This window comes from Macaca fascicularis, chromosome 11 (assembly GCF_037993035.2).
Source record: "Macaca fascicularis isolate 582-1 chromosome 11, T2T-MFA8v1.1".
NCBI classification, from domain to species: domain Eukaryota; kingdom Metazoa; phylum Chordata; class Mammalia; order Primates; family Cercopithecidae; genus Macaca; species Macaca fascicularis.
This window is the reverse complement of record NC_088385.1, coordinates 3614328-3642138: the sequence shown is the minus strand read 5'-3', so window position 1 is coordinate 3642138 and position 27811 is coordinate 3614328. Positions and strand designations below refer to the sequence as shown.

Sequence of the window (27811 nt, the reverse complement as noted above, 5' to 3'; positions counted from 1 at the left end):
ACATCATATTCCATTTTTTAATACATGCCGCAATTTCTTTACCCATTTGTCTGTTGATGGACGCTTAGGTTGACTCCTGTTTCTTTCAGGTCAGCCAACACTTGCAGTGTTGGATTCCCTTAAGGTTTTCTTGGAATCATGGGGTTCTTTGAAAATCAGGGCAGCGTCTTGGGTGAGGGGAACGGTCCAGTCCTGGTCGTGTCGAGCGACGAGAGAGCTACACCTTGGTCCTGCCTCGAAGGCTCAAGAGGGCCGTGTGAAATCGTAAGGGCTTGGACCAACCTCGAAGACATGAGGAAGGAGTACTTCCCTCGAGGCTGTGGAAAGGGCTGGGACGACCTGTCCTCACTCTGTCCTTGTGCACACAGTGCATTTGCCAGCTGGCCGAGGCTCTGGCTCTCAGTGGCCGTGGAGGTGTCAACTTGGAGACCCAGCTGGGGAATATCCCAGGCGTGCTGTTCCAGCTGGTGAGCGCTGCGGGCTGGAGGCAGCCTGTCCTTGCCCTCTCTCTCTTCTTCCCCAGATCAGGTCACCACCTCCAGACGGTACAGGGGTCTTTGACATGGCGACCTTAGCTGCACACACTGCAGGCGTCTCTGAAACAGGCACATCTGAAACAGCCTGGATTCTGGGCACAGAGAGGGACGTTTTCCAGGAGGTAACTTGGATACATCCTGTGTGCTTTCTGGGGTGACAAGCCTTTGTGGCTTCCCCTGAACTCTAGGGAAAAGGCAGAAGGTTCTCCTTGGCCCGTGGGAGGTGCCAGGTCTTCTGTGTTGTGGAGTAGGCAGAGGACAATTGAACATTTTACAAAAGGATGACGCCTTCTTTATATTTAATTTGATGTCCTCTGTCTTGTTCCCTCTGCGACTGGGAATGTGGATTCCTGGGTTCCAGTTTTCTGTTCTCCTTACAGCCTGGTTGCCATGCACTGCACGGCTTCATGCCTCAGTTTCCTCCTCCACATGTAGGGTCCCTGGTTTCCATCCTCCCAGGCCTGATGGCCTTGGTCTCCCTACAGATAAGTGGCAAATACTACTCAGATTGTTACTCCATGCTGAACCACAGCTCAGCTCTGAGAGCTTTCAACATACTAAGTTCATATGGTTCCCTAGCTGTGTGTGTGTGTGTGTGCGCCCATGTGTGACTCAGGACCACTTTGGTCTCTCTCCGGGCTGGGGTTGGGGCCTAGGTTCCTATGGGAAGGTGGGAATTCCATCCTTTGAGACAAGATTCGAAGTAATTAATGAGAACTTTGCCTGAAATTGAGGGAATCAGAAAGGGCATAGCCACGGCCCCACCCCACCCCTCTTGTTCCCACTGCCTCACCTGGGGCTGGCTGCCCTTTCTCCTGGCATGATCGCCATTTCAGAAAGGCGCTCACGGCAGGACAGCACCGATGGACACCTGCGCTGCCTGTGGGCAGGTATGTGGGGCAGGAGGTACACTTGGCACATGCTTGGCACATGGCAAGTGCTGGGTGGACCTGGTTCTCTTTCTTTTTCTTTCGTCCAATTCATGGTCAGTGGTTTGCTGTGAGCATGATTTAAGCCTGGGTATTACCTGCCGTTTAAACATACCCCTGACTGCCCTGTATTCACACCCTTCTTACAGCCAGGTTATACGGCGGCGATCAACTGGTGATTTTCCTGCAAAGCGTCATCAAACCCGAGGAGCCTGCCAAGGCAGTGGCAGCCCTGCAAGCCTTCAGGGATGTGTCCTGCAGAGGTGAGTGGCAATGGGGCACAGTCCTGGGGTTCTAGGACTCGATCGTTCCTAGGGAAATCTGCTTTCTCTGGAGACAGTCCAGTATAGTAGTTAGAAGCACGATTTTAAATGCAGAGTCATCTCAGTGGGTTCGGATCTTGGCTGTGCTTCTCACTAGCAATGTGGCCTAGGGCAAATGACTTTTAGGTTGTGCCTCTATTTCTTCATTTGAAAAACAGAGGTAAAAATAATTGTTCCCTTTAGGGATTTTTAGTGAGGGTGGAGTGAGTAAATGTGAGGTGCCGAGAACAGGGCCTGCTCTGGAATGGTTTCAGAGTGGTTTATCTGTGATTACTGCCTGGAAGAGCAGGCTTTGCCTCCAATCAGGCGTGGATGTCAACCTTTCGCTGTGTGCTAAGCACTGTGCCAGGCATGGAGAACACACACAGAGAAGACAGCCCCTGCCCTCAGCGAGCTCCTTGTAGGGTGGGGAGGGTGAGGCTGTCCACACGGTGAGACAGTGCAGGACAACATGCTCTGGGCTGCTTAGATGGGAGTGGTGATGCTGACAGGAAGGCAAGCAGGGGGAGGTCAGGGAAGCTGGGGTGGACTTTACAGAGGGGACGGGCCAAAAGCAAGGAGGAGCCTGTGACCATGGGTCGGGACAAGGAGGCCACAGGGGAGAGGAGCAGCAGCCGAGGTTGGAAAGGTTGAGATGGACAGACATTGGAGAGGACAGCTTGTCTGGAGAGGCGGATTTGTGTGGGCAGTCGTGGAGACCGGCGAGGGATGGGGCTAGAATGCCCTCCTATGGAAAGTACCAGCCAGGCTTGTGGGTTTCAGTGTGGTTGGAGGCGCAGGGATGGCTGAGATGCCTGTGGAGACTCCACCTGGCCTTTGATGGCCAGGACTGTACCTGGCGTTCCTCCCACCCGGCAGTCCTCTGATGTCTCCCCAAGCAGCAGAGGCGAGGAGGAGGAGGCTGACCTCCGGCTGCATGCCTGTGTTTTCTCTAGTGCCCCAGATGGAGACCTTGAAGAAGGAGGTGATGAGTTCAGTGGTTCTGCTGATACAGAAAAATCCGAGACCTGTGAGTGCAGAGGCCGTGTGTTTGTGCTAGGAGGGCAATTGGTTTCTTGAGACCCTGATGTCATGTAAATGGACAGGGGAGGCAGATAGGAAATGAGTAGGAAGGCATCCTCACCAAGCTAATTCAGGCTGAGACCCCTGCCCTTCTGTTCTGTTTGGGTTCTTTAAAACCAGAGAAGAGTTTGAGAAGTGGAGAGGTGGTGCCTACCTGCCCTCTTCTGAGCCTGTTCTGTGGGCAACACTGTTGTGTCCTCAGGGGAGACATGGAGCTCCAAATGACACTGACTCAGGCCCCAAGAACCCACAGGTTGCTTGGGAGGAGAAAGCCTTGAGCTTCATGGCTGGAGCGGGGCCTGGGAAGCTGTATTTTTAACAAGCCCTGCAGTCAGGGGTGCAGGCAGCAGAAACTCCCAGGTCTGGATGGTGTAGGACAGTGCGTTGGGATGGCTGCAGCAGGGCCTACTAGTTTTGAGTGTTAAATAGAGAACAATGCATCAGCCTGAAAAACAAGGGCCCAGTTCCCAGCAGGCTCACAGGAGGCTGGGCCCTCAGGACTTGCCAGATTGGTTCCTGGCTTTCCCCACAAAGGCCAAAACATGAGACCTTTCCTTTACTTGGATTCCCCTCCACCAACACTCCTGCCAATTTCAGTGTCTGCGGCACACAAAGTGTGGGAAGTCAGTGCTTGGAGTTCTCCAGGAGGACGACGGGGCTGGAGTGGGTCGGAACTTCAGAGCAGAGGACGGAAGTGGGCAGGTCCAGTCACAGGTGGTCTGTCACAGCCACAGCGCCCACTGAAGGGTCACAGTGGACTTGGAGTCAGGAGGCCCGAGGTCCTTGAAGACCTCCCTGACCTGCTCTGGTCCCCTGTGTGCTCACCTGGAACAGGAAGCCATCCTGCAACCGTTTCCTGTCACGCGTGTGATGGTCTGTGACCCAAAGGGTGCGCACGCCCCTGCTGAGCTTTGTCAAGATTCTGGGGCAGCACAGCTACTTGACCCTGCCCCAGGGGAACACCATCAGCCCCCACCTTATTAGGCTCAGCCAGCCGGAGCCCTCAGTGAGCAGGACCTGGTGCAAGTGAGGGGACCGAGGGTGGAGCGAGCCAGGGGCAAGGGACAGAGAAGGGCAGGGGTGGGAGCAGAGCCACAGAATAGGGGCCTGGCTGGCCTGACAGGGAGGTGCTTTGGCATCCACACCCCTCATCAGTGGGCCGGGGCCACCATTCCAGGCCTGATGCCAGATATGGAGGGAGGAGGGAGGGTTGAGGGTCACGGGGGTCCTAGGAAGAGGCGCCCCAGGCCGACGGGCTTGGAGGGGGGGCCCTGGGCACATAGTGTTGGGACTGGAACACGGGGAGGGAGAGGAAATGGGGAGGGCCTGGCTGTCTCCTCTGTGTGGCCTCGTTGTGAGCTTCTTTCTGTTGACCTGGGACAAATCCCCCAGCCTTTCTGGACCTCCTTTTCTCAGCAAGTATGTTTTGAGTTTCTTAATTTTCCCAGTGCTGTGATAGACATAAAGGACACGTGGAGAGACAGGATGTATACCTGACTTTGAGGGGTTCACAGTGCTAGGGAGGGAGACAAACCTGGAAGTGACCTCACCACCCATAGTTAAAGGTGACAGAGGTACTAACAGGTGCAATGGGATCTTAGCAGAGCAGTGGATAACTTGGCCTGCAGGAGTCACAGAGGGCATCACAGAGGAGGTGGCATCTGAGGGCATTTTGGGCAACTTGTTCAGCAGGTGGAAAAGAATGGGAGGGCTCAGTTTCGGCTCTACCATTCTTTGGGTTTGTTCTAATTTTCTTCTTTGCCTTCATTCTTCTCTGCTTCCCGTTTGCTTCTCTGGCTGTTCAGTTGTTCTCCCTGAAGGCCTACAGAGAAAAGACATTTGGAAAAAATGCCCTAAGGCTGTTATAAGCCCCACATCCCATCGCCTCCCCGCACCCTGTCGTCAGTCGAATGTGGGCCCGCTGTGGATGTGGGAGGTGCCCCAGATGTTGCAGATCCTGGATGGTGAGGACTTGCTTGAAAGGGAGGAGGAGTGGGGCTGGGCTGTGGGGCCGACTGTGGAAGGGATGGAGTTCCAAGCTGAGGGACGGACTTTCCTCTGGGTGAGGACGGGAGCAGCCTCCCTGTCCCTCTGGAGTGTCATCTGGGTGGATCTGCTCATGTGGGCCATGCTGTATGCTGGGCAGACATGCAGTCCAGAGTCCTGTGGCTCCCGTCTCTTCTTGCAGATGGAGGACCCGGGAAGATTGTGGGCTTTGAACCAGACACAGCCGTGTCTGGCCCCTGCCTATCCCTTGGCCTCCAGCATCCCTCTCTGTAATATAAAGTCCCCTCTCTGCAGTGGCATTCCTGCTCGGCTCTCTGGTCTCACCTCTGTCTCATCCCGGATCTTAGGAAGTTCCTGTCGCTCTTGGAGCTGGATGGCAGAACAGAGCTGCTGCTCACCTGCTACTGGAGTGTGCTCTGCCTGCCCCCGTCAGAAGTGATGCAAAAGGAGGTGTGCAGACCCACAGAGGGGCAGGCCAGTGTGGTAATGAGCTCTTTGAAGGCTGTCAACTGTTGTTGTTTTTGAGAGGGTAGAGGTTGTAGGCTTGACAGTTTTATGTAAGGCTTTCTTGTCATCTCTAAGAAAAACAAAAAGGAAGGTCTTATTGGAGGAAGGGGCTGCTAGGTGAGGCAGCCTCACCTCCACCCAGGAGATTATCATTCTTCCGCAGGGCACTCACTGATGATCACTGTCCCCCTGGAATCTTCTGGCTCAAAGGTGGACACTGACGCCCTCCCTTTGTTTATTTCATTGCTATTATTATTGTTATTGAGATGGAGTCTCACTCTGTCACCCAGGCTGGAACGCAGTGGTGCAGTCTTGGCTCACTGCAATCTCCACCTCCCGGGTTCAAGCGATTCTCCTGCCTCAGCCTCCTGAGTAGCTGGGATTACAGGCATGCGCCACCATGCCCAGCTAATTTTTTGTATTTTTAGTAGAGATGGGGTTTCACCGTGTTGGCCAGGATGGTCTCGATCTCCTGACTTCATGGTCTGCCCACCTTGGCCTCCCAAAGTGCTGGGATTACAGGTGTGAGCCTCCGCGCCCGGCTGACTCTCTGCCTTTATAGCTGTGGGACAGCTGAATCCAGGCTGGAAGGTGCAGACATGACTTTCCTCAAGGCCCATGGGTGAGCCACTGCAGGGAGCCCAGGGGCAGGAGACTGAGTCCCTTTCCTGCAGGGCCACCAGGGTTTCCTGGAGGGAGGGCGGGGGTTCGTGTCTTCATCTGCATTCTTTGGTTTTTCTCTTAGGAACTCTTTCCCGATCTCTGAGTATTCCTTTATCTTGACTGGTTGTTCTCATTTTATTGATGCCATAGTTGCTTGGATTTCTTTAAGGATATTAAGAATAATTTTTTCGAGACAGAATATTCTGCTATCTATCTATGGAAGAGTTTGGTTTCTTCGGGGACTGTTGGCTTCGTGTGGTTCTGGTGGTGGTGGGTGGGCGTTTGACAGGGCTTCCTCATATGTGAGGCAGGCTGGGAATCCCAGCTGCCCTGCAAGATTGGCTTTAGTCTGGAGCTGGGTTTCTTTTGAGGACTTCGTTCTACAGAGTGCGGCCTTCCCTTTTCTTTCACGCTTCCTGCCACTTTTGAGGCCCACAAGTATCTTGAAGGAGACCTTCCAGGCATATCACCTACTTTCTTGATAAGGTTTTGGTTTAAAGGCAAATACTCACTTTTTCTGGGCAGGTCCACATTATTCATGAAAGGGCAAGTGGGAGAAATGCCTTGTCCTGGAGATTGTGATTGCCCTGCAGATGGCCAGGCCAGCCCTCTTTCTTCCCTGGTGCCAGCGACCTCCTAGTCATTTCTACTGACCCAAGCAGCACGCACCAGGAGCAGAGCCCCAGAATGAGCACAGCCTAGGGTGTGGGAATACAGGGCTGGGGGAAGCCCAGGCAGACTTTTGTGCTCTTGTGCAAAAAACAGAGGACTCCATTCAAGTTCACAGAGGGAAGGCAGCACTTGGAAATGTAGCGGGCAAGTTGCAGGGCAGAATTTAGCAGGGAAGCCTTCCTGGGGGAGAGAGAGAGCCCAGTAGAGTTTAGGAGGAGGGAGGGGGAATATTGGGGCAATACTCTTTGAGTCCCTCTTTCCTCTTCAGTCACTGTTCGGGAAGTCCCCGAACAGTGGTCTCTCTGCAGGCTGGTGGGAGCTCCCAGAACCGAGACACACGGATCCAGGCCTGCTTGGAGGTCAGTGGGATAAGGTCCTTGAAAGTCGTGTATTGGGTTCCTAGGGTTCTCTTAATAACGCGCCATAGCTGGCTGGCTTTAAACATCGGGTGTTCATTGTCTCAGTTGTGAAGGCTAGAAGTTCAAAGCCAAGGTGTTGTCAGGGTGAGTCCTACTGGAGGCTCTGAGGCGGATCAGCTGCTTGGCTGTCTCCTGGCTTCTGCCGGTTCCTGGCACCCTCTGTTCTGGGCCTTGGAGACACGTCACTCAAAGCTCTGCCTCCATTTTCACAGGGCGCATTCGCGCGTGTGTGTGTGTGTGTGTGATGTGTATGTGTGATGTGTGTGTGATGTGTGTGCATGTGTGTGTGTGTGATGTGTGTGTAACGTGTGTGTGTGGGGTGTGTGTGTGATGTGTGATGTGTGTGTGTGATGTGTGTGTGATGTGTGTGTGTGTGTGATGTGTGATGTGTGTGTGATGTGTGATGTGTGTGTGATGTGTATGTGTGTGATGTGTGTGTGTGTGTGGTGTGTGTGTGGTGTCTGTGTGTGATGTGTGTGTGTGTGATGTGTGATGCGTGTGTGTGATTGTATATGTGATGTGTGTGTGTGATGTGTGTGTGTGATGTGTGTGATGTGTGCGTGTGTGTGTGTGATGTGTGTGTGTGATGTGTGTGTGTGATGTGTGTGATGTGTGCGTGTGTGTGTGTGATGTGTGTGTGTGATGTGTGTGTGTGATGAGTGTGCATGTGTGTGTGTGATGTGTGTGTGTGATGTGTGTGTGTGTGATGTGTGTGCATGTGTGTGTGATGTATGTGTGTGATGTATGTGGGGTGTGTGTGTGATGTGTGGTGTGTGTGTGATGTGTGTGTGTGTGATGTGTGATGTGTGTGTGATGTGTGTGTGATGTGTGTGTGGTGTGTGTGTGGTGTCTGTGTGTGGTGTCTGTGTGTGATGTGTGTGTGTGTGATGTGTGATGTGTGTGATTGTGTGTGTGATGTGTGTGTGTGATGTGTGTGTGATGTGTGTGTGATGTGTGTGTGTGATATGTGTGTGTGATGTGTGTGTGTGATGTGTGTGTATGTGTGATGTGTGTGCATGTGTGTGTGTGTGATGTGTGTGTGTGATGTGTGTGTGGGGTGTGTGTGCGTGATGTGTGATGTGTGTGTGTGTGGTGTGTGTGTGGGGTGTGTGTGCGTGATGTGTGATGTGTGTGTGTGATATGTGTGTGTGTGATGTGTGTGTGATGTGTGTGTGATGTGTGTGTGTGTGGTGTGTGTGTGATGTGTGATGTGTGTGTGATGTGTATGTGATGTGTGTGTGTGTGATGTGTGTGTGGTGTGTGTGTGTGGTGTCTGTGTGTGATGTGTGTGTGTGTGTGGTGTGTGTGATTGTGTGTGTGATGTGTGTGTGTGATGTGTGCATGTGAGATGTGCATGTGTGATGTGCGTGTGTGTGATGTGTGTGTGTGATATGTGTGTGTGTGATGTGTGTGTGTGTGATGTGTGTGTGTGTTCTCTTTTTTCTTTCTTGAAACAGAGTCTAGCTCTGTTGCCCAGGCTGGAGTGCAGTGGGGCTATCGCAGCTCACTGCAAGCTCCGCCTCCTGGGTTCACGCCGTTCTCCTGCCTCAGCCTCTCCAGTAGCTGGGACTACAGGCGCCCAACACCACGCCCGGCTAATTTTTTGTGTTTTTAGTAGAGACAGGGTTTCACGGTGTTAGCCAGGATGGTCTCGATCTCCTGACCTCATAATCCGCCCGCCTCGGCCTCCCAAAGTGCTGGGATTACAGGCTTGAGCCACCGCGCCCGGCCATGTTCTCTTCTTAATAGGACAGCAGTTATCGGACTAGATAGGGCCCACTCTAATCCACTGTGAGCTCCCCTTACGTTGATCTCATCTGCAAAGACCCTCTTTCCAAGCAAGGTCCCATTCTGGGTTTTAGGTCGACATGAATTTTGTCAACCCTGTAGAGCTGAGAACAGAGCGGTCAAGGGTGGGAGAAGAGATCAACCTGAGGATCAAGCTTGGGCACAGAGCTTTGAGAGAAGTGTGATCAGGGTTAGGGTCTGAGCAATGTTGGTCTTCTCCCTTGGAGGAGAATTTTCCCTTCTTCCTTCTGCTCTTCAGCCAGGGCTGCGGCCATCTCCTCTCTCAGCTACTTTCTGCTGCCTCCAAGGAATTAAAGGTTGGAAGCGTGGGCTCTGCACTTCCGGACCCTGCAGGTCCAGAGCCTGGTTCTCCTGTTAGCTGTGTGGCCTTGGGGACGTATGCCACTTCTCCCTACTCCAGTTTCTCTGGGGAAATGGGACAACAGTAGTACCTGGTTTATGCAGTTGTTCTGCAACTGAGTGAGACGATGTTTGTAAAGTGCTTGGCTAAAAGGAGTGAAGTTCAGGTTCAGGCAGTTTGCCTATGTTAAAATTGGCTTGGCTGTGTTTTTAGAGATTTGGCTCACTTTATGCTAAGGTCAGTGTGATATTCTGGCCTTCTCTTGATTATCCTGTTCCCCACTTACCACATGAGGCTTCAGTTTTCTTTGCAGTTCTTTTTGTTGTCAGAATTGAGATCACTCGGGGGTACACAGACAGAGTATTTTGTTCAGAAGTTACTGAGGTAATCATTTTCTGTGTGGTTACAGCATCAAATTGATATAATTTAGATTTTAAAATTTGTGTTAAATTTTAGAATTTCTGTTCTAATTTCTTTTTTTTTAGGTGGAGTCTCACTCTGTCACCCAGGCTGGAGTGCAGTGGCGCCATTTCTGGCAAGATGCCAGAGACTGCAAGCTCCGCCTCCCGGGTTCATGCCATTCTCCTGCCTCAGCCTCTGGAGTAGCTGGGACTACAGGTGCCCGCCACCACGCCCGCTAATTTTTTGTATTTTTTTTTTTTTTAGTAGAGACGGGGTTTCACCGTGTTAGCCAGGATGGTCTCGATCTCCTGACCTCGTGATCCGCCTACCTCGGCCTCCCAAAGTTCAGGGATTACAGGCGTGAGCCACCGTGCCCTGCCTCTGTTCTCCTTTCTTAATAGAAGATATTGGTGATGTAAAGACTTACATAAGTAAAAAGTTACAACTACAGTTGTACTTGGAGTCATCTTGCTCCCATCTGGATCCTCTTAACCTGCTCCTCAGTCAGCCCTATGGAGAACCATATTCATTGGCTTCTGATTTGTTCTTGCCATTTTTATTGTGGAAAGAGGCAAATATGTGTTTCTGGCACATTCTGATTTCCCTTTTTTTCTCACACAGTAGGTAGTGCAGTCTCTCCAGTGCTCTGAATCTTGCTTTTATCACTTATGCACAATAGGTGGCAAATATATTCCTGATTTTTTATTGTTGCATACATTGTGTGGATGGACTATAGTTTACCTGATCAGTCCCCTATGGATGGGCATTGGGCTGACTCTGATCAATCATCATGTTGCAGCTATCTGCTAGTTCTCTTCTTAACTTTTTTTGGATATAATTGTGGATTCATAGGTAGTTGCAAAAGTAGTAGAGGGACAACCAGGGCATTGGCATCGGTTGACTATTATTAGACAATGGACATTGTTAGACTACGGACCTTATGCAGCTTTCAGTGTTTATATGCACTCTGTGTGTGTGTGTGTGTGTGTGTGTGTGTGTGTGTATTCTATGCAAGGTGATCTCATGTGTAGTATCTTGTAACCATCTCCACCCCTGCCATTGCCATAGAACTCTTTCCTCACTGAGTGGAACTCACCTCCCTTGTCATTCTTCTTTTGAATCACATCCCCACACATTGCCCGTGTCCCTGGCAGCCGCAAATCCGTTCTCTATTCTCCGTCTCTAGTTTTGTCATATGGAGGATGTTATGTACATAGAACTGCGTAGTGTGTAACCTTTTAAAAGACTGGCCTTTTCCACCAAACTTCCTTCTCTCATGATCCTCCAGGTTGTTGCCTGTATCAGTGGTTGATTTCTTTTTACTCCTGGGTGGTATTCTCTTGTATGGATATCCTAGAGTTTGTTGACTCCTTCACCATTAAAAGATATTTGGGTGGTTTCCACTGTGAGGCTATTCTGAATAAAGCTCTTAGGAACATGCATGTACAGGTTTTTGTGAACCTGAATTTTCATTCTTTGGCTTAAATGCCAAATAATGCAATTACTGAGTCACATGGGAAGTACATGTTTGGTTTTTTAAGAAACTGCCAAATTCTTCTCTAAAGTGGCTGTACCATTTTTCAGTCACACCGGCGATGTATGAGATGTTCAGTTTTCTTGCATTCCTGCTAGCACTTGGTGTTATTTTTTATCTTACCCATTCTAACTGGCATAGTGAGAGCTCATTGTGGTTTTAATGTGCATTTCTTTAATGGCCAGTGGTGCTGACCGTATTTACATGTGCACATTTGCTGTTCAGCTACTTTGTTTGGTGAAATGTCTGTCCATGTCTTTTGTCTGATTTCTCATGGGGTTTTAAAAAAATGTGCTGAGTTTTGAGAGTTCTTCATAGATTCCAGATACAAGTCCTTTGTCAGATATGTGGTTGTGGTTATTTTCACTCGGTCTGTAGTGTCTTTTCATCCTCTTAATAAGATCCTTACAGAATAAAAGGCCTCCATTTTCATGAAGTCCACTTTATCACTTTTTATTTCTGTGAATTGTTATTTTGGTGTCATCTCTAAGAACTAGGTGTTAGCTATTTCCATGTTTTTACTTACTCACTAGAGTCTTCTTTTTACATTAGGGGAAAAGCTGGTGCTTCTGCTACTCTTCCTACCCTGTTCCTGAGCAGAAAGCACTGGACCCCCAGAAGCCGCGTGCTGTGCTGGCCTGGATGCTGCTCTCCCCATAATCCCCAAGGTGGGGGGCCTGGTGCTCCCTCCCACCACCTCCAGCTACACTTTCCTTTCTTAAAAAAACCTAAAAGGCTAGTCCTTCTTCACTCTGAAGTTCTTTCAGGAAGGCTTCGGAAACAGTATGTCTCAAACCTCTGTGAATTCCACCCACAGTCAAAAAGACGTTTCATAAGGAGACCCTCTAGATACTCACATCTTTACCCACAGTCATAAGACGTTTCACAGGGAGACTTTCTAGATACTCACATCTTTTTTTCTTTCTTTCTTTTGTTTTTTTTGAGACGGAGTCTGGCTCTGTCGCCCAGGCTGGAGTGCAGTGGCCGGATCTCTGCTCGCTGCAAGCTCCGCCTCCCGGGTTCACGCCATTCTCCTGCCTCAGCCTCCCGAGTAGCTGGGACTACAGGTGCCCACCACCTCGCCCGGCTAGTTTTTTTGTATTTTTTAGTAGAGACGGGGTTTCACCGTGTTAGCCAGGATGGTCTCGATCTCCTGACCTCGTGGTCCGCCCATCTCGGCCTCCCAAAGTGCTGGGATTACAGGCTTGAGCCACCACGCCCGGCTGATACTCACATCTTTACCCACAGTCATAAAGACGTTTCGTAAGGAGACCCTCTAGATACTCACATTTTTGGCAATTTAGCAAGTGTTTCACGCACAGCACTTACCTTTGTGACATGTGATGCACCCTGATAGTTTTCACTGTGCTATGCTACGCTGTACTATTCTTTTAAGAGCCAGTCATAGCTGACCAAATGGATATCACCACATTTTAATGGATCTGCATCTGCAGCTAAAATCCTCCAAAAATTCCAGAAGGACAAAAAAGTCTCAGGCCTGGCTTTGCCGCCAGTGCCCTCTTCTGGGCAGCTTTATTATAAGCCGTGTCTTGAAACACTTGTGTGATTGCCAATAGATGTATGTGTACACTGAGTCTCACCAGAAAATATACTTATGTCTGTTGGTTATAACAAAAGTTTAAGAAACTATGTTTAGAAGTTTTCCTAGTCAGGAAAGGCCATGCTGAAAAGGGCATTTTGTGTGTGTGTGTGTGTGTGTGTGTGTGTGTGGCGGGGTGGGGGGGCTCCCATTCCTCTAAGACGATGACAGAGGCTGTGCAGGTGTTTTCTATGTGATCTCCTCTCCTCCTGCAAATTACTCCCAGAGGAGAGATCTCAGTGACCTGCCTCCACCTCCCCAGACATGTTCCCACATTTGGGTCAGCCTGAGCAGAGGGCAGAGCTCGCATTTCTGTGTGTAGAGCAGGCTGAGCTCACTGCAGGCCTCCGTGCCATCATTCATCTTCACTTCACAGGTCTCGTCCTGTGACGTCTCCTCCTGACCCACCATGGCTGCCTGGCTCTCCTGGGAGTGGCACCTACAATGTTCAAGATAGAGAAAAACAGCAAGACCAGCCAGTCCTTCTCCTCTTCCCTCAGCAAGTAAAGCATCACGCATGCACATATCCGTACACACACAAACACATGCACACACAAGTACATACGCACACACACAGTGCACACGCACGTGAACATGCATGCAATTGCTGTGGGCTCATACTCTTGTGATAGCCATTGAAGTGTTAAGATTAGAGTGAGGGTTCCATGTGAGAGGGCATCTGGTGTAGATCCAAGGAGATCTGAGTCCTGACCCTAATTCACTTACCATCTGGTCCAAGTCACTTAGCCCAACACATGCCTCAGTTTCCCTTTCTGTGAAATTGGAGTGACATGTGCCCTGCCTGACTCAGAGGCTTGTTGTGAGTCACAAATAAAGCAACAGATGAGACGGTGCTCTGAGGGTGGAAAGAGCCAGCTTTGACGGAGGGTCCCGAGTCCATAAAGGGTGGGCCTGTGAAGAGGCTGCTCCCCACCAACCCACAGCTATGATAGCTGGGCCTTTGGCATTTGTTTGGCCATAGCTGAGGTGTCCCTGGCATCCTACTTCGATGGTGCCCTTGATTCTGACACTGGATCCCTGGAGTAAAGACACAGAGAGGAAGCCTCACCTAGAGGGGTTTGCTCTCCTGAGCAGAGGGCAATGAGCCTGAGTCCCTGCTGAGCCTGAATCCCTCCTGAGCTCCAGACCCTCCCATACCAGGGCGTGGCTTTCCCTGCTGGGGCAGGGTCTTCTGCTCACTGGGTCATGTCTTCTTTAGCTCTGGATCACGAGCTCTTCCTTTTCCTGTCTGAGCTCAGCTCAGTGCCTCCCTCCATCTTTATCCTCAGACCCCAGAGGGCGTCAGCATTGGGAAAAGATCCCAGTTCATCCTTTCAGAGCTGAGCACTAGTCAGTGCCCTGGCTCTGAGCATCTCAGGCAGGGTAGGGGCAGTTCTCTCTCAGGGAGGCCTACAGATCGCCACCCGCCCCGCAGAGGGAAGGAAAGATGAGAGGCGGGAGCTCCAGGAGGATTGGGAGGGGAGGGAGGTGGAGTGGGCTTTGGCGAGGCACGTGGGGAGGGGCTGGAGACACAGAGCAGCAGCAGGCAGGCAACAGCACTTCTGGGGGCCACAGGGCACAGGACATGCTGGTCCATCCTCAGCGCAAACAATACTGGCACTAGAACTGCCCTTAGCCTTTAGCTGCAACACAGAGGACAAAGCCCAGGAGCTGGAACGTGGGCTATGCTTTCCTTCACCAAGCTGAAGCTTGGCTCATTGCGTTGCCTGTACCATCTGCAGTGGGCAGAGGGAAGCGACGCTTCATGAGCACTGATTGTGTGCTGGGCACTGTGCTGGGTGCTCTGCATGTAGTTTGCTATGTGGAGAGATGTATCTGTGGGACAAGGAAATTCCCTGGGGTCTTCTCCCTCAGCTCCTCTAAACATCCCTCTCCCCTTATGTCACAGAGAACAAAGCTTCACATGAAAATGCCCTTAGAGGGCAGGGATTTAATTGACCCTGAGATGCTAAAGATGGACATGGGGCCCTCCTTAAGCAGAGGCTTCATGAGGCCAGAGGGGAGAAAGGTGTGTGGGGGCTCAGCACGTCCTCAAATTTGGCTAATTAAACCTGGAATTGATTGAGACATGTCTCAGTCACTCTTCTTAACAAGGTCAACTGAGGCACAAGCACCAAAGTCCACCTTTTGTGCCCACTTTTAAATAACAAAGGAAATTACAAAATATTTTGCAGTGAATGAAAATGAAAACAAAACTTGTGAGCTACAGCTAAAGCAGTGCCTGGTGGGAACTTTATAGCTCTTAGTGTTTAAATTAATAAAGAAGAAAATTAATACTAAATTAATACTCTAAGCTTCCACCTTAGGAAGCTAGTAAAAGAGAAGCAAATGGGAACAAAACTGGGTAGAAGAAAGGAAGCAGTTAAGAGTATAAATCAATGATATAGAAAATGCACAAACAAGGAGAAAAATGACACCAAAAAGTGGTTCTTTGAAAATATCATAAAGAGGGATAAATCTCTAGCCACACGGATTTTTAAAAAATATGCAAATTACTGGCTGGGTGCAGTGGCTCACACCTGTAATCCCAGCACTCTGGGAGGCCGAGGTGGGTAGATCACCTGAGGTTGGGAGTTTGAGACCAGCCTGACCAACATAGAGACACCCTGTCTCTACTAAAAATACAAAATTAGCTGGGTGTGGTGGCACATGCCTGTAATCCCAGCTACTCGGGAGGCTCAGGCAGGAGAATCGCTTGAACCCAAGAGGCGGAGGTTGCGGTGAGCCGAGATGGTGCCATTGCTCTCCAGCCTGGGCAACAAGAGCAAAAACTCTGTCTCAAAAAAAAAAATGTGTATCTATCTATCTATCTATCTATCTATCTATCTATCTATCTATCTATCATCTATCTATCTATCTATCTATCTATCTATCTATCTATCTATCTATCTATCTATCTATCTTACAGATTACCAATATCAAGAATGAAAGAGAGGACTCACGACACAGCCTATAGACATTAAAAGGTTAATTGGAAGGTGTTAGGAACTGCTTCATGCCAACAAGTTTGACAATGCAGATGAAATGGATACATTTCTTGAAAGACACTGTGTTAGTTTCCATTTGCAGCTATAATAAATTACCAAAAACACAGTGACCCAAAAACTACACAGATTTAGTATCTTACAGTTTCAGAAGCCAGGAGTCTAAACTGGGCTTCCTCTGGCTGAAATCGAGGTATTGACAGCACTGTGCTCCTTCTGCAGGCTCCAGGGGGGGATCTGTCTCCATCCTTTCCCAGCATCCTCCAGCTGCCAGCATATTCCGTGGCTTCTGGCTCGCAGCAGCAATCACATCACTCTGACCTCTGCTTGTCTGGTCACGTCCCCTCTCTGGCTTGGTTTTTTAAAAAAATTTTTACTTCCATAGGTTTTGGGGGAACAGGTGGTATTTGGTTACATGAGTAAGTTCTGTAGTGGTGATTTGTGAGATTTTGATGCACCCATCACCCAAGCAGTATACACTGAACCCAATTTGTAGTCTCTTACCCCTCACCCCCTTCCCATCCTTTCCCCATGAACCCCTACAGTCCATTTTATCCTTCTTATGCCTTTGCATCCTCCTAACTTAGCTCCCACTTATGAGTGAGAACATACAATGCTTGTTTTTCCATTCCTGAGTTACTTCACTTAGAATAATAGTATCCAATCCCATCCATTTGCTGTGGATGCCATTCATTCCTTTTTATGGCTGACTAGTATTCCATCATACATATACCACAGTTTTTTTATCCACTCATTGATTGATGGGCATTTGGGCTGCCTCCACATTTTTGCAATTGTGAATTGTGCTGCTATAAACATGCGTGTGCAAGTATATTTTTCATGTCATGACTTATTTTCCCCTGGGTATATATCCATTAGTGGGATTGCTGGATCAAATGGCAGTTCTACTGTTAGTTCTTTAAGGAATCTCCACACGGCTTTCCATCATGGTTGTACTACTTTACATTCCCACCAGCAGCTAGAAATGTTCCCTTTTCACTGCATCCATGCCAACATCTATTACTTTTTGATTTTTTGATAATGGCCATTCTTGTAGGAGTAAGGTGATATCACATTGTGGTTTTGATTTGCATTTCCCTGATCGTTAGTGACGTTGTGCTTGTTCTCATGTTTGTTAGCCATTTGTGTATCTTCTTTTGAGAATTGTCTATTCATGTCCTTAGCTCAGTTTTTGACGGGATTGTTTGCTTTTTTCTTGCTAATTTGTTTGAATTCCTTGTAGATTCTGCATATCAGTCCTTCGTTGGAGATATAGATGGTGAAGATTTTCTCTCACTCTGGGTGGTCTTTTTACTCTGCTGATTGTTCTTTCACCATGCAAAAGTTCTATAATTTGAGTAAGTCCCACCCATTTATCTTTATTTTTGTTGCATTTGCTTTTGGGTTCTTGGTCACGAAGTCTTTGCCGATGTCTAGGGGGTTTTTCCAGTGTTATCTTCTAGAATTTTTATTTTTTCAGGTCTTAGATTTAAGTCCTTGATCCATCTTGAGTGGATTTTGTGTAAGTTGAGAGATGAGGATCCAGTTTTATTCTACGTGTGGCTTGCCAATGATCCCAGCACCATTTGTTGAATAGGGCCCTGTCTCCCTCTTACAAAGACTTGTGATTACATTGGATCCACCCATATAATCCAGGATGAACTTCTGATCTACAGACCCTTACTTTAATAACATTTTTAAAAGTCCCTTTTGTCATGTACAGTAACACATTTACAGGTTCAGGGGACGAAGATACGGGCCTCCTTGGGAGGCCATTCTGCCTACCAGAGATGCAAATACCAAAATGGATGGACAAAGAAATAGAATACCTGAATAGTCCTGTATCTATTAAAAAACCTGAATGTGTAGTTTAAAAATCTTCCCACAAAGAGACCTCTAGGCAGATATGGCTTCATTCTGTCAAGCACTTAAGAAAGAAATGAACCTTAACTCTTCACACTGAACACAAAAATTAACCTGGAATGGATCATAGACCTAAACTTGAAAGCAAAAACTATAAAACCTCCAGCAAAAAACCAAAAGAGAGCATGCTTATAACTCTGAATAGGCAAAGAATTTTTGGTACGACACAAAAAGCATGAACCATAGAAGAAAAGTCAGTATATTTTCCATCAAAATAAAAATCTTTGCTCTTCCACAGATATTAAGACAATGAAAAGGAAAACTACAGGCTGGGAGGAAATATTCGCCATACATACATCTGACAAAGACTGCTTTCCAGAAGGAAGTCTTATGATATAGTTTAAATATTTGGCCCCGCCCAACTTTCATTTGAATTGTAATCCCCAGGGTTGGAGGTGGGGCCTGATAGAAGGTGTTTTGGTCTTGGGGGTGGCTCCCTCATGGCTTGGTGGTGTCCTCAGGATGGTGATGAGGTCCTGTGAGATCTGGTTGTTGAAATGTGTGTGGCACCTCCCCCCTCACTCTCTCTTGCTCCTGCTTTTGCCATTTGATGTGCCTGCTACCATTTTGCCTTCCGCCATGAATAAAAGTTCTGTGAGGCCTTTTCAGAAGGTAAGCAGATGCTGGCACCATGCTTCCTGTACAGGCTGCAGAACCTTGAGCCAATTAAACCCCTTTTGTTTATAAATTGCCCAATCTCAGGTATTTCTCTACAGCAATGCGAGAATGTCCTAACACATCTTACAAATCAAAAATAAGAAGGCAGACAATTCAATAGAAACAGTGGGTGAAAGAGATACACAAATAAACAATAAAACACATGTGAAGATACTCAATAGCGTTAGTCACCAGGAAAAGACTTATTAAAACCATATTGATATGCAACTACTCACCCACTCAAATGGATTAAATTAAAAAGGGATGAAAATACCAAATGTTAGCAAGAATGTGAAATACCTCAACCTGTCATATGTTGCCGGCAAGAATTAAAAATAGTACCATCGGCCGGGCGCGGTGGCTCACTCCTGAAATCCCAGCACTTTGGGAGCCAGGCGGATAACCTGAGGTCAGGAGTTCAAGACGGGCCTGGCCAACATGGTGAAACCCCATCTCTACTAAAAATACAAAAATTATCTGGGCTTGGCGGCAGGCACCTGTAATCCCGGCTACTTGGAAGGCTGGGGCAGGAGAATCACTTGAACCCAGGAGATGGAGGTTGCAGTGAGCCGAGATCATGCCACTGCATTCCAGCTTGGGTGACAGAGCAAGACCCTGTCTGGAAAACAAAACAAAACAAAACAAAACAAAAAAACATCACTTTGCAAAACAGTTTGGCAGTTTCTTATCCAGTTAAATACATATTTTTATGTAATCTGGCAATTTCATTTCTATAATTTTAGTCTTGATAAAACATATGAAACATGTTCACACAAGGACTTGTCCATTAATAATCACAGCCAAGGCTGGGCATGGTGGCTCATACCTGTAATCCCAGCACTTTGGGAGTCCAAGGCAGGTGGATCACTTGAGGTCAGGAGATCGAGACCAGCTGGCCAACATGGCGAAACCCCATCTCTACTCAAAATACAAAAATTTTATGGTGTTTCCCTTCCTGTGTCCAAATTGAATTTGTTCAATTCCCATATGTGAGTGAGAACATGCGCTGTTTTTTTTTTTTTTTTTTTTTTTTTTTTTGTCCTTGCGATAGTTTGCTGAGAATGATGGTTTCCAGCTTCATCCATATCCCTACAAAGGACACGAACTTATCCTTTTTTATGGCTGCATAGTATTCCATCGTGTATATGTGCCACATTTTCTTAATCCAGTCTATCATTGATGGGCATTTGGGTTGGTTCCAAGTGTTTGCTATTGTGAATAGTGCCACAATAAACATACGTGTGCATGTGTCTTTATAGCAACATAATTTATAATCCTTTGGCTACATACCTCAACAATAATTTCTTATCTATGCCTGGTGGAGATCCTAGTACATTACTTTGCATATATGCATCTGGCAGGTACTTTACATAAAATTATTATAGGAATGAATGATTTGGTTGATGCTGATTAGTATCTCTGAGCTTTTGCTCATGCTGCCCTTCCTTTCTGGAAAACTCTTCTCACTTTAAGAGTCACTTCCTCCTGTAGTTCATTAATGTTTGTCAAATAAAATGATCTATTCCGAAGTTTCTGGAAGAATTAGCCCTTGCTACAGAGGGCCTGGTTTATTTAGTTTGTGTTCCTAGTAGAAACAGCCAAGACTGTCCTGAGGTCTCACTCCCAGAGAAAACGCAGCATGAACAGCATTCCCATTCCAAGTTTCATCATGAAACATGGCTGAAGGAAGGAGTAGGACCAGATGCTCTTTAAGGTCCCTTAGAGCCCCAGGATCATTGTGTTCCGGGGAATTCCCCGGCAGAATAGATGGCTGCGAGCAAGAGGCGAGTGTGGGCTCTCCTCATCAGGTCTCTAGATGGATTTCAGCTTCTGGAAGGCTAGGACCTGGGAAAAGAATTTGCGCCCCTTCAGGACCCCACGCCTTCCTCTCCTCCAGCTCATTTCTCTCTTTCTTTGCCCCTACCTTCCCCTTTTCTTCTTCTTCTCTGCCAGCTTCTCCCCTTCTCTTCCTTTCTTTTCTGCTTCTCTTCTCCTACCGGTCCCACCGCACCTTCCCAGTATCACCACTTCCCCTTCGCCTACTTTCCCGTCTTGTCAGTCAGGTTCACCGCCCTTCTCTGGTCGCCTGCGTAATCTTGCTTCCCTCCCACGCCCCGACACAGGCTCCCTCTTGCTGGCCTCCTCCCTCTCCTCTCAGCCCACTGGGAACCAGAGTCTCCTCCGGACGCCAAGAGACAGGAAAGGGGTGCTCTGGGCCGCGGCCTCACCCGTGGTGAGTGTGTGACGATCGGGGTGGCGGTGTCGCCGCGCTGGTGGCGGGAGGGAGGCTGGGCCCGTGGGAGAGGACCGCTGGGCTGATGGGTTCCCGCGCCCTCGCGCTCCCAGCTGCCAGCCCAGGGGCAGGTAGGGCGCAGGCGGCGGTGAGTGGCATCGAGAGCCTGCTGGAGAACCCGGTGCGCGCCGTGCTCTACCTCAAGGGTTCTGGGCCATCCATCGTGCAGAACCAGCAGAGCCTCGTCCATGTCCAGCGCCAGCGCCTCGACGAGCAGGAGCGGCGGCTGGACGAGCTGAGCGCTGAGAACCGCAGCCTCTGGGAGTACCAGCAGCAGCTGCAAGCCCACCCTTGTGTCCGCCATCGTCGTTCCCGGTACTGGCCTTCTGGGCCGCTGCTCTCGCCATTACCACCGGCGGCCGGGAACCTCCAGGACCAGGGACAGCGCTCAGCCGCCGCGCCACACCCCGCGTCCGAGCAGATGCCGCTTCAGCACCACGGACAGCTCCTGGCGCAGCCCAGCCTCCTGGCTGCCGGGCTCACACAGCCCAATCGCCCCACCAGCTCCCGGGACACTTGGGGCCGCTACATACAAGGAGAAGGAGGGTCTACCGAGTTGCTGCGCAGCTCCCGGAGTCCTTCTTCAGTACAAATCCCCCGCGCGCTCGGCAAGGGCGTCCTGAGCAGGAGACCTGAGTGAGCGGGGAGGAGTAGATGGGCACTGCTGTGGTGGGAGCAAGGGAAGAAAGTGCGTGTGAGAGGGAGACGGGGAAATAGAGTGCGCAGGAGTCTAAAGGACCGGGGTGATGTGGCGTGAAGGGGTGAGAAGATGCTTGGGAACAAAACCGTGACAGGAGATTTGGGGATGAGGAAGGAATGATATCCGTGCTTCAGAAAGTTTTGGAGAACGTTGGAGCAAAAAAGGAGTCAGCAGACCATCGGTAGGGGCAAAGGAGGAAATAAATGGGTCTAAGCAACTGGGGACGTTGAGAACTGGCAGATTTAAAGGGGACTAGACTGGCAGGAAGTTTGAGTGAAGATTAAACTGAAGAAAAGAGAACCATCGAAATATTTTCTTTTTAAGTTAGGAAAAATTTGGAAGGGAGTTTGGGTAGCAAAAGTATTTGAATGGAGAGTGAGATGTGAAAATATGGAGACTGGGAAAAAGGCATGTGTAGAGCTTTAACAGGGCTGGGGCCCAGGAAGAGTAGGACTTAGGTAGAAGGGAATTCAGGAGACAGAGGACATAGCTGAAAAGCAGGAGTGATGTGGGAAAGCAGGCGAACTGGAGGCAGAGGAAGAGAAAGTGTAGCTCTTTACCTGCTGCAGTGGGAGTCACAGTCAGGAGTGGCTCATTAGGGGAATATTTCTCTGCTCTGACTGGAGGGGGCACCGTTCTTCTGAATTCCCGCAGAGCTGAAGACCGGCAAAGAAACATCCAGTCAGACTATTGGAGGACTCAGGTATAGCTTGAGGACTTGGCGTGGTTATAGCTTTTTCCTCCGACTCAAGAAGGATTTCCATGCAAGGTCATTGGCCATCATGGAAAGGGAATGATGATACGGGGAACAGTTGGCAGATGGAATTGGCATTTGGATGTCCTGTTTAAATCTACCTGTTAAGGCCAGCAACTGCAAACCTGATTTCCTCTTGGTTATTTGCTGATCACTGAAATCTCATCTTGGGTCCTGAGAAAAATGTTAACTTCTCAGGACGTAGGGCCTCAAGCGCTTTCTTCATTCGTGAGGTCCATGAACTAGGTATATGGGAAGAAGACATGAAAGGGGCTGGAATGCTCTCCCTCTGTACTGGAAGGCTGTGGCTATGTCAGCTTTATTTCTCTGGTTAGACAGGTCATGGGGAACAAAAGGGAAGAACAGCTGGAGGAAATCATACCTGGTCAGCACCCAGCCTTGACAATGGTGATGCTAAAGGGGATGGGGAGGGGGAGAGCAGAGCTGGGAATCTCATCTTCATTTAGTTTCATGTGTGCTTTAAGTCTGGGGATACTCGTCAATATTTCCTGTATTCCATAAAAGCTAATTTTCTTCTTGCATCTGCTGTAGAGTTACAGAAGTTGGGTTAGGGCATGTTAGCTCACAGAGTAGGTTGACCAGAAGCATGGAATCTGAGAGGTGATGATCTAACATGATCTGGCTTGGCAGACCTACAACATTCTATTCGGGCCCCCCAAAATATTCTGTTTTCTACCCCAACTTCCTCAATGGCCCATTTGCGCTTCCCTCAGTCTCACATTTTTGTTTGGTTTCAGTTTTGGTGGTGGTAGTTTTGTTTACTTGTCTGGCAAAACAGAAAAACAATTTTCCCTCAATGCTGAAGTCTCATCAAAAAGGAACATTTGGAGGGGTACAGTGGCCCACACCTGTAATCCCAGCACTTTGGGAGGTTGAGACGGGTAGATCACCTGAGGTCAGGAGTTCAAGACCAGCCTGGCCAATATGGTGAAAACCTGTCTCTACTAACAATAAAAAATAAAATTTTATTTGCAGGCAAGATGGCCAAGTAGGAAGAGCTCTGGTCTGCAGCTTCCAAAGAGATCAATGCAGAAGGCGGTGATTTCTGCATTTCCAACTGAGGTACCCGGCTCATCTCATTGGGACTGGTTAGACAGTGGGTGCTGCCAACAGAGGGTGAGCTGAAGCATGGTGGGGTGTTGCCTCATCTGGGAATCTCAAGGGGTCAGAGAACTACCTCCTCTAGCCAAGGGAAGCTGTGAGGGATTGCGTCTTGAGAAACGGTGTACTCCAGCCCAGATACTACGCCATTCCCACAGTCTTCACAACACGCAGACCAGAAGATTCCCTCAGGTGCTTACACCACCAGGGCCCTGGGCTTCAAGCACAAAACTGGGCGACCATTTGGGCAGAGACCGAGTCAGCTGCAGGAGCTGTTTTTCATACCCCAGTGGCATCTGGAATGCAAGTGAGACAGAACTGTTTACTTCGCTGGAAAGGGGGCCGAAGCCAGGGAGCCAAGTGGTCTAGCTCAGCAGATCCCATCCCCATGGAGCCCAGCAAGCTAAGATCCACTGGCTTGAAATTCTCACTGCCAGCACAGCAGTCTGAAATCGAGCTGGGATGCTCGAGCTTGGTGGGGGAGGGGTGCTTACAGCACCAGGGCCCTGGGTTTCAAGACGTTTCACAGGGAGACCCCCTAGATACTCACATCTTTACCCACAGTCATAAAGATGTTTCATAAGGAGACAAAATCTAGAAGAAATAGATAAATTCCTGGACACATACACCCTCCCAAGACTAAACCAGGAAGAAGTCGAATTCCTTCTGAAATTCTGAATAACAAGTTCTGAAATTGAGGCAGTAATTAATAGTCTACTAACCAAAAAAAGCCCAGGACCAGATGGATTCACAGCCAAATTCTACTAGAGGTACAAAGAGGAGCTGGTACCATTCCTTCTGAAATTATTCCAAACAATAGAAAAAGAGGGACTCCTCCCTAACTCATTTCATGAGGCCAGCAACATCCTGATAACAAAACCTGGCAGAGACACAACAAAAAAGGAAAATTTCAGGCCAATATCCCTGATGAACATCGATGCAAAAATCCTCAATAAAATACTGGCAAACCAAATCCAGCAGCACATCAAAAAGCTTATCCACCAGGATCAGGTCGGCTTCATTCCTGGGATGCAAGGCTAGTTCAACATACACAAATCAATAAATGTAAGCCATCACATAAAGAGAACCAATGACAAAAACCACATGATTATCTCAATCGATGCAGAAAAGGCCTTCGATAAAATTCAATATCCCTTCATGCTAAAAACTCTCAGTAATCTAGGTATTGGTGGGACATATCTCAAAATAATAAGAGCTATTTATGACAAACCCACAGCCAATATCATACTGAATGGGCAAAAACTGGAAACATTCCCTCTGAAAACTGGCACAAGACAAGGATACCCTCTCTCAACACTCCTATTCAACATAGTATTGGAAGTTCTGGCCAGAGCAATCAGGCAAGAGAAAGAAATAAAGGGTATTCAATTAGGAGGAGAGGAAGTCAAATTGTCTCTGTTTGCAGATGATATGATTGTATATTTAGAAAACTCCATCATCTCAGCCCAGAAACTTCTTAAGCTGATAAGCAACTTCAGCAAAGTCTCTGCATACAAAATCAGGGTACAAAAATCACAAACATTCCTATACACCAATAACAGACAAACAGAGAGCCAAATAATGAGTGAACTCCCATTCACTATAGCTACAAAGAGAATGAAATACCTAGGAATACAACTTACAAGGGATGTGAAGGACCTCTTCAAGGAGAACTACAAACTGCTGCTCAAGGAAATAAGAGAGGACACAAACAGATGGAAAAACATTCCATGCTTATGAATAGGAAGAATCAATATCGTGAAAATGACCATAGTACCCAAAGTAATTTATAGATTCAATGATATCCCCATCAAGCTATCATTGACTTTCTTCACAGAATTAGAAAAATCTATGATTAACAAATTAAATATCATATGGAACCAAAAAAGAGGCCATATAGCCAAGACAATCCTAAGCAAAAAGAACAAAGCTGGAGGCATCACGCTACCTGAATTCAAACTATACTACAAGGCTACAGTAACCAAAACAGCATGGTACTGGTACGGAAACATACATATGGACAAATGGAACAGAACAGAGGCCTCAGAAATAACACCACACATTTACAACCATCTGATTTTTGACAAATCTGACAAAAACAAGCAATGGGGAAAGGATTCCCTATTTAAGAAATGGTGTTGGGAAAACTGGCTAGCCCTATGCAGAAAACAGAAACTGGACCCTTTCCTTACACCTTATACAAAAGTTAACTCAAGATGGATTAAAGACTTAAACTTAAGACTTAAAACCATAAAAACCCTAGAAGAAAACCTAGGCAATACCATTCAGGACATAGGCATGGGCAAAGACTTCATGACTAAAACACCAAAAGCAATGGTAACGAAAGCCAAAATTGACCAATGGGATCTACTTAAACCAAAGAGCTTCTGCACAGCAAAAGAAACTATCACCAGAGTGAAGAGACAACCTACAGAATGGGAGAAAAATTTTTGCAATCTGATAAAGGGCTAATATCCAGAATCTACAAGGAACTTAAACAAATTTACAAGAAAAAACAAACAACCTCATCAAAAAGTAGGTGAAGGATATGAACACTTCTCAAAAGAAGACATTTATGTGGCCAACAAACATATGAAAAAAAGCTCATCATCACTGGTGATTAGATACATGCAAATCAAAACCACAATGAGACACCATCTCACGCCAGTTAAAATGGCAATCATTAAAAAGTCAGGAAACAACAGATGCTGGAGAGCATGTGGAGAAATAGGAACACTTTTACACTGTCGGTGGGAGTGTAAATTAATTCAACCGTTGTGTAAGACAGTGTGGTGATTCCTCAAGGATCTAGATCCAGAAATACCATTTGACCCAGTAATCCCATTACTGAGTATATACCCAAAGGATTATAAAGACACATACTACTTTAAAGACAAATGCACACATATGTTTATTGCAGCACTATTCACAATAGCAAAGACTTGAAACCAACCCAAATGCCCATGAATGATAGACTAGATAGAGACAATATGGCTCATGTACACCATAGAATACTATGCAGCCATAAAAAAGGATGAGTTCATGTCCTTTGCAGGGACATGGATGAAGCTGGAAGCCATCATTCTCAGCAAACTAACACAGGAACAGAAAACCAAACACCACATGTTCTCACTCATAAGCGGGAGTTGAACAATGAGAACACATGGGCATGGGGAGGGGAACATCACACACTGGGCCTGTCTGGGTGTGGGGGAGCTAAAGGAGGGATAGCATTAGGAGAAATGTAGATGAAGGGCTGATGGGTGCAGCAAACCATCATGGCACATGTAAACCTTTGTAACAAATTTGCACATTCTGCACATGTATCCCATAACTTAAAGTATAATAAAAAATTAAAAAATTTAAAGTATAATAAAAAATTAAAATAAAAAATAAAAAATTTAGCCAGTCATGGTGGAGCATGCCTGTAGTCCCAGCTACTTGGGAAGTTGAGATGGGAGAATCACTCAAACCCTGGAGGCAGAGGTTGTAGTGAGTGAGATCGCACCACTGCACTCCAGCCTGGGCGTCAGAGTGAGATTCTGAAAAAAAAAAAAAAAAAAGGGAGCATTCTTCAAAGATACTAAATGGACTTTTCCTTAAGTGGGGAGAAAACATTTTCCTTCTTTGGGGTAAATGCCAAAGAGTACAATTGCTGAGTCACATGGCAAGTGTACGTTTGGTTTTATTAAAAACTGCCAAAATATTTTCCACAGTGGCTGTGGGAAGGGAAGGGAAGGGGAGGGGAAGGGAAGGGAAGGGAAGGAAGAGAAGATCTAGTCACACCAATGACGCATGAGTTGTCCAATGTCTTAGCATTCTTGCTAGGATTTGGTGTTTGTTTTTTTTTTTTATGTTATCCATTCTAACAGGCATAGCAATAGCTTATGTGGCTTGAACTTGCATTCCCCTAAGGGCTAATGGTGCTGATCCTATTTACATGTGCATATTTGCTGTTCACGTCCTTTCTTTTTTTTTTTTTTTTTTTTTTTTTTTTTTTTTTTGAGACGGAGTCTCGCTCTGTCACCCAGGCTGGAGTGCAGTGGCCGGATCTCAGCTCACTGCAAGCTCCGCCTCCTGGGTTTATGCCATTCTCCGGCCTCAGCCTCCCGAGTAGCTGGGACTACAGGCGCCCGCCACCTCGCCCGGCTAGTTTTTTGTATTTCTTAATAGAGACGGGGTTTCACCGTGTTAGCCAGGATGGTCTCGATCTCCTGACCTCGTGATCCGCCCGTCTCGGCCTCCCAAAGTGCTGGGATTACAGGCTTGAGCCACCGCGCCCGGCCTGTTCACGTCCTTTCTTTGGTGAAATGTCAGTTCATGTCTTTTGCCCATTTTCTCATGGGAATTTTTTTTTTTTTTTTTTTTTTTTTTTTTTTTTTTTGAGATGGAGCCTTGTTCTGTCACCAGGCTGGAGTGCAGATTTCAGTTCACTGCAACCTCCGCCTCCCAGGTTCGAGTGATTCTCCTGCCTCAGCTTCCTGAGAAGCTGGGATTACAGGTGCGTGCCACCATGTCTGGCTAATTTTTTGCATTTTTAGTAGAGTCGGGGTT

General features: G+C 47.7%; 1 protein-coding gene and 1 pseudogene across 6 annotated transcripts; both read left to right on the top strand.

Annotated features, from left to right (window-relative positions):
• Nucleotides 1–32: 32 nt before the first annotated feature.
• On the top strand, nt 33–25777 carry LOC141408008 (uncharacterized). Of its 6 annotated transcripts, none has more exons than XM_074006087.1 (5): nt 33–467; nt 1615–1728; nt 2724–2797; nt 20512–20621; nt 23132–25145. In XM_074006087.1, the coding sequence occupies exons 1-5, from the start codon at nt 139–141 to the stop codon at nt 23279–23281; spliced, it is 777 nt and encodes a 258-aa protein (XP_073862188.1). In that variant the 5' UTR covers nt 33–138; the 3' UTR covers nt 23282–25145. The 6 variants fall into 6 exon arrangements, with proteins under 6 accessions (XP_073862188.1, XP_073862189.1, XP_073862190.1 ...); XM_074006088.1 differs by lacking the exons at nt 20512–20621; nt 23132–25145 and adding exons at nt 4656–4814; nt 5205–5406; XM_074006090.1 differs by lacking the exon at nt 33–467 and adding an exon at nt 1231–1426.
• Nucleotides 20649–21433, top strand: LOC135966134 (IQ motif and SEC7 domain-containing protein 3 pseudogene; annotated as a pseudogene).
• Nucleotides 25778–27811: the final 2034 nt, after the last annotated feature.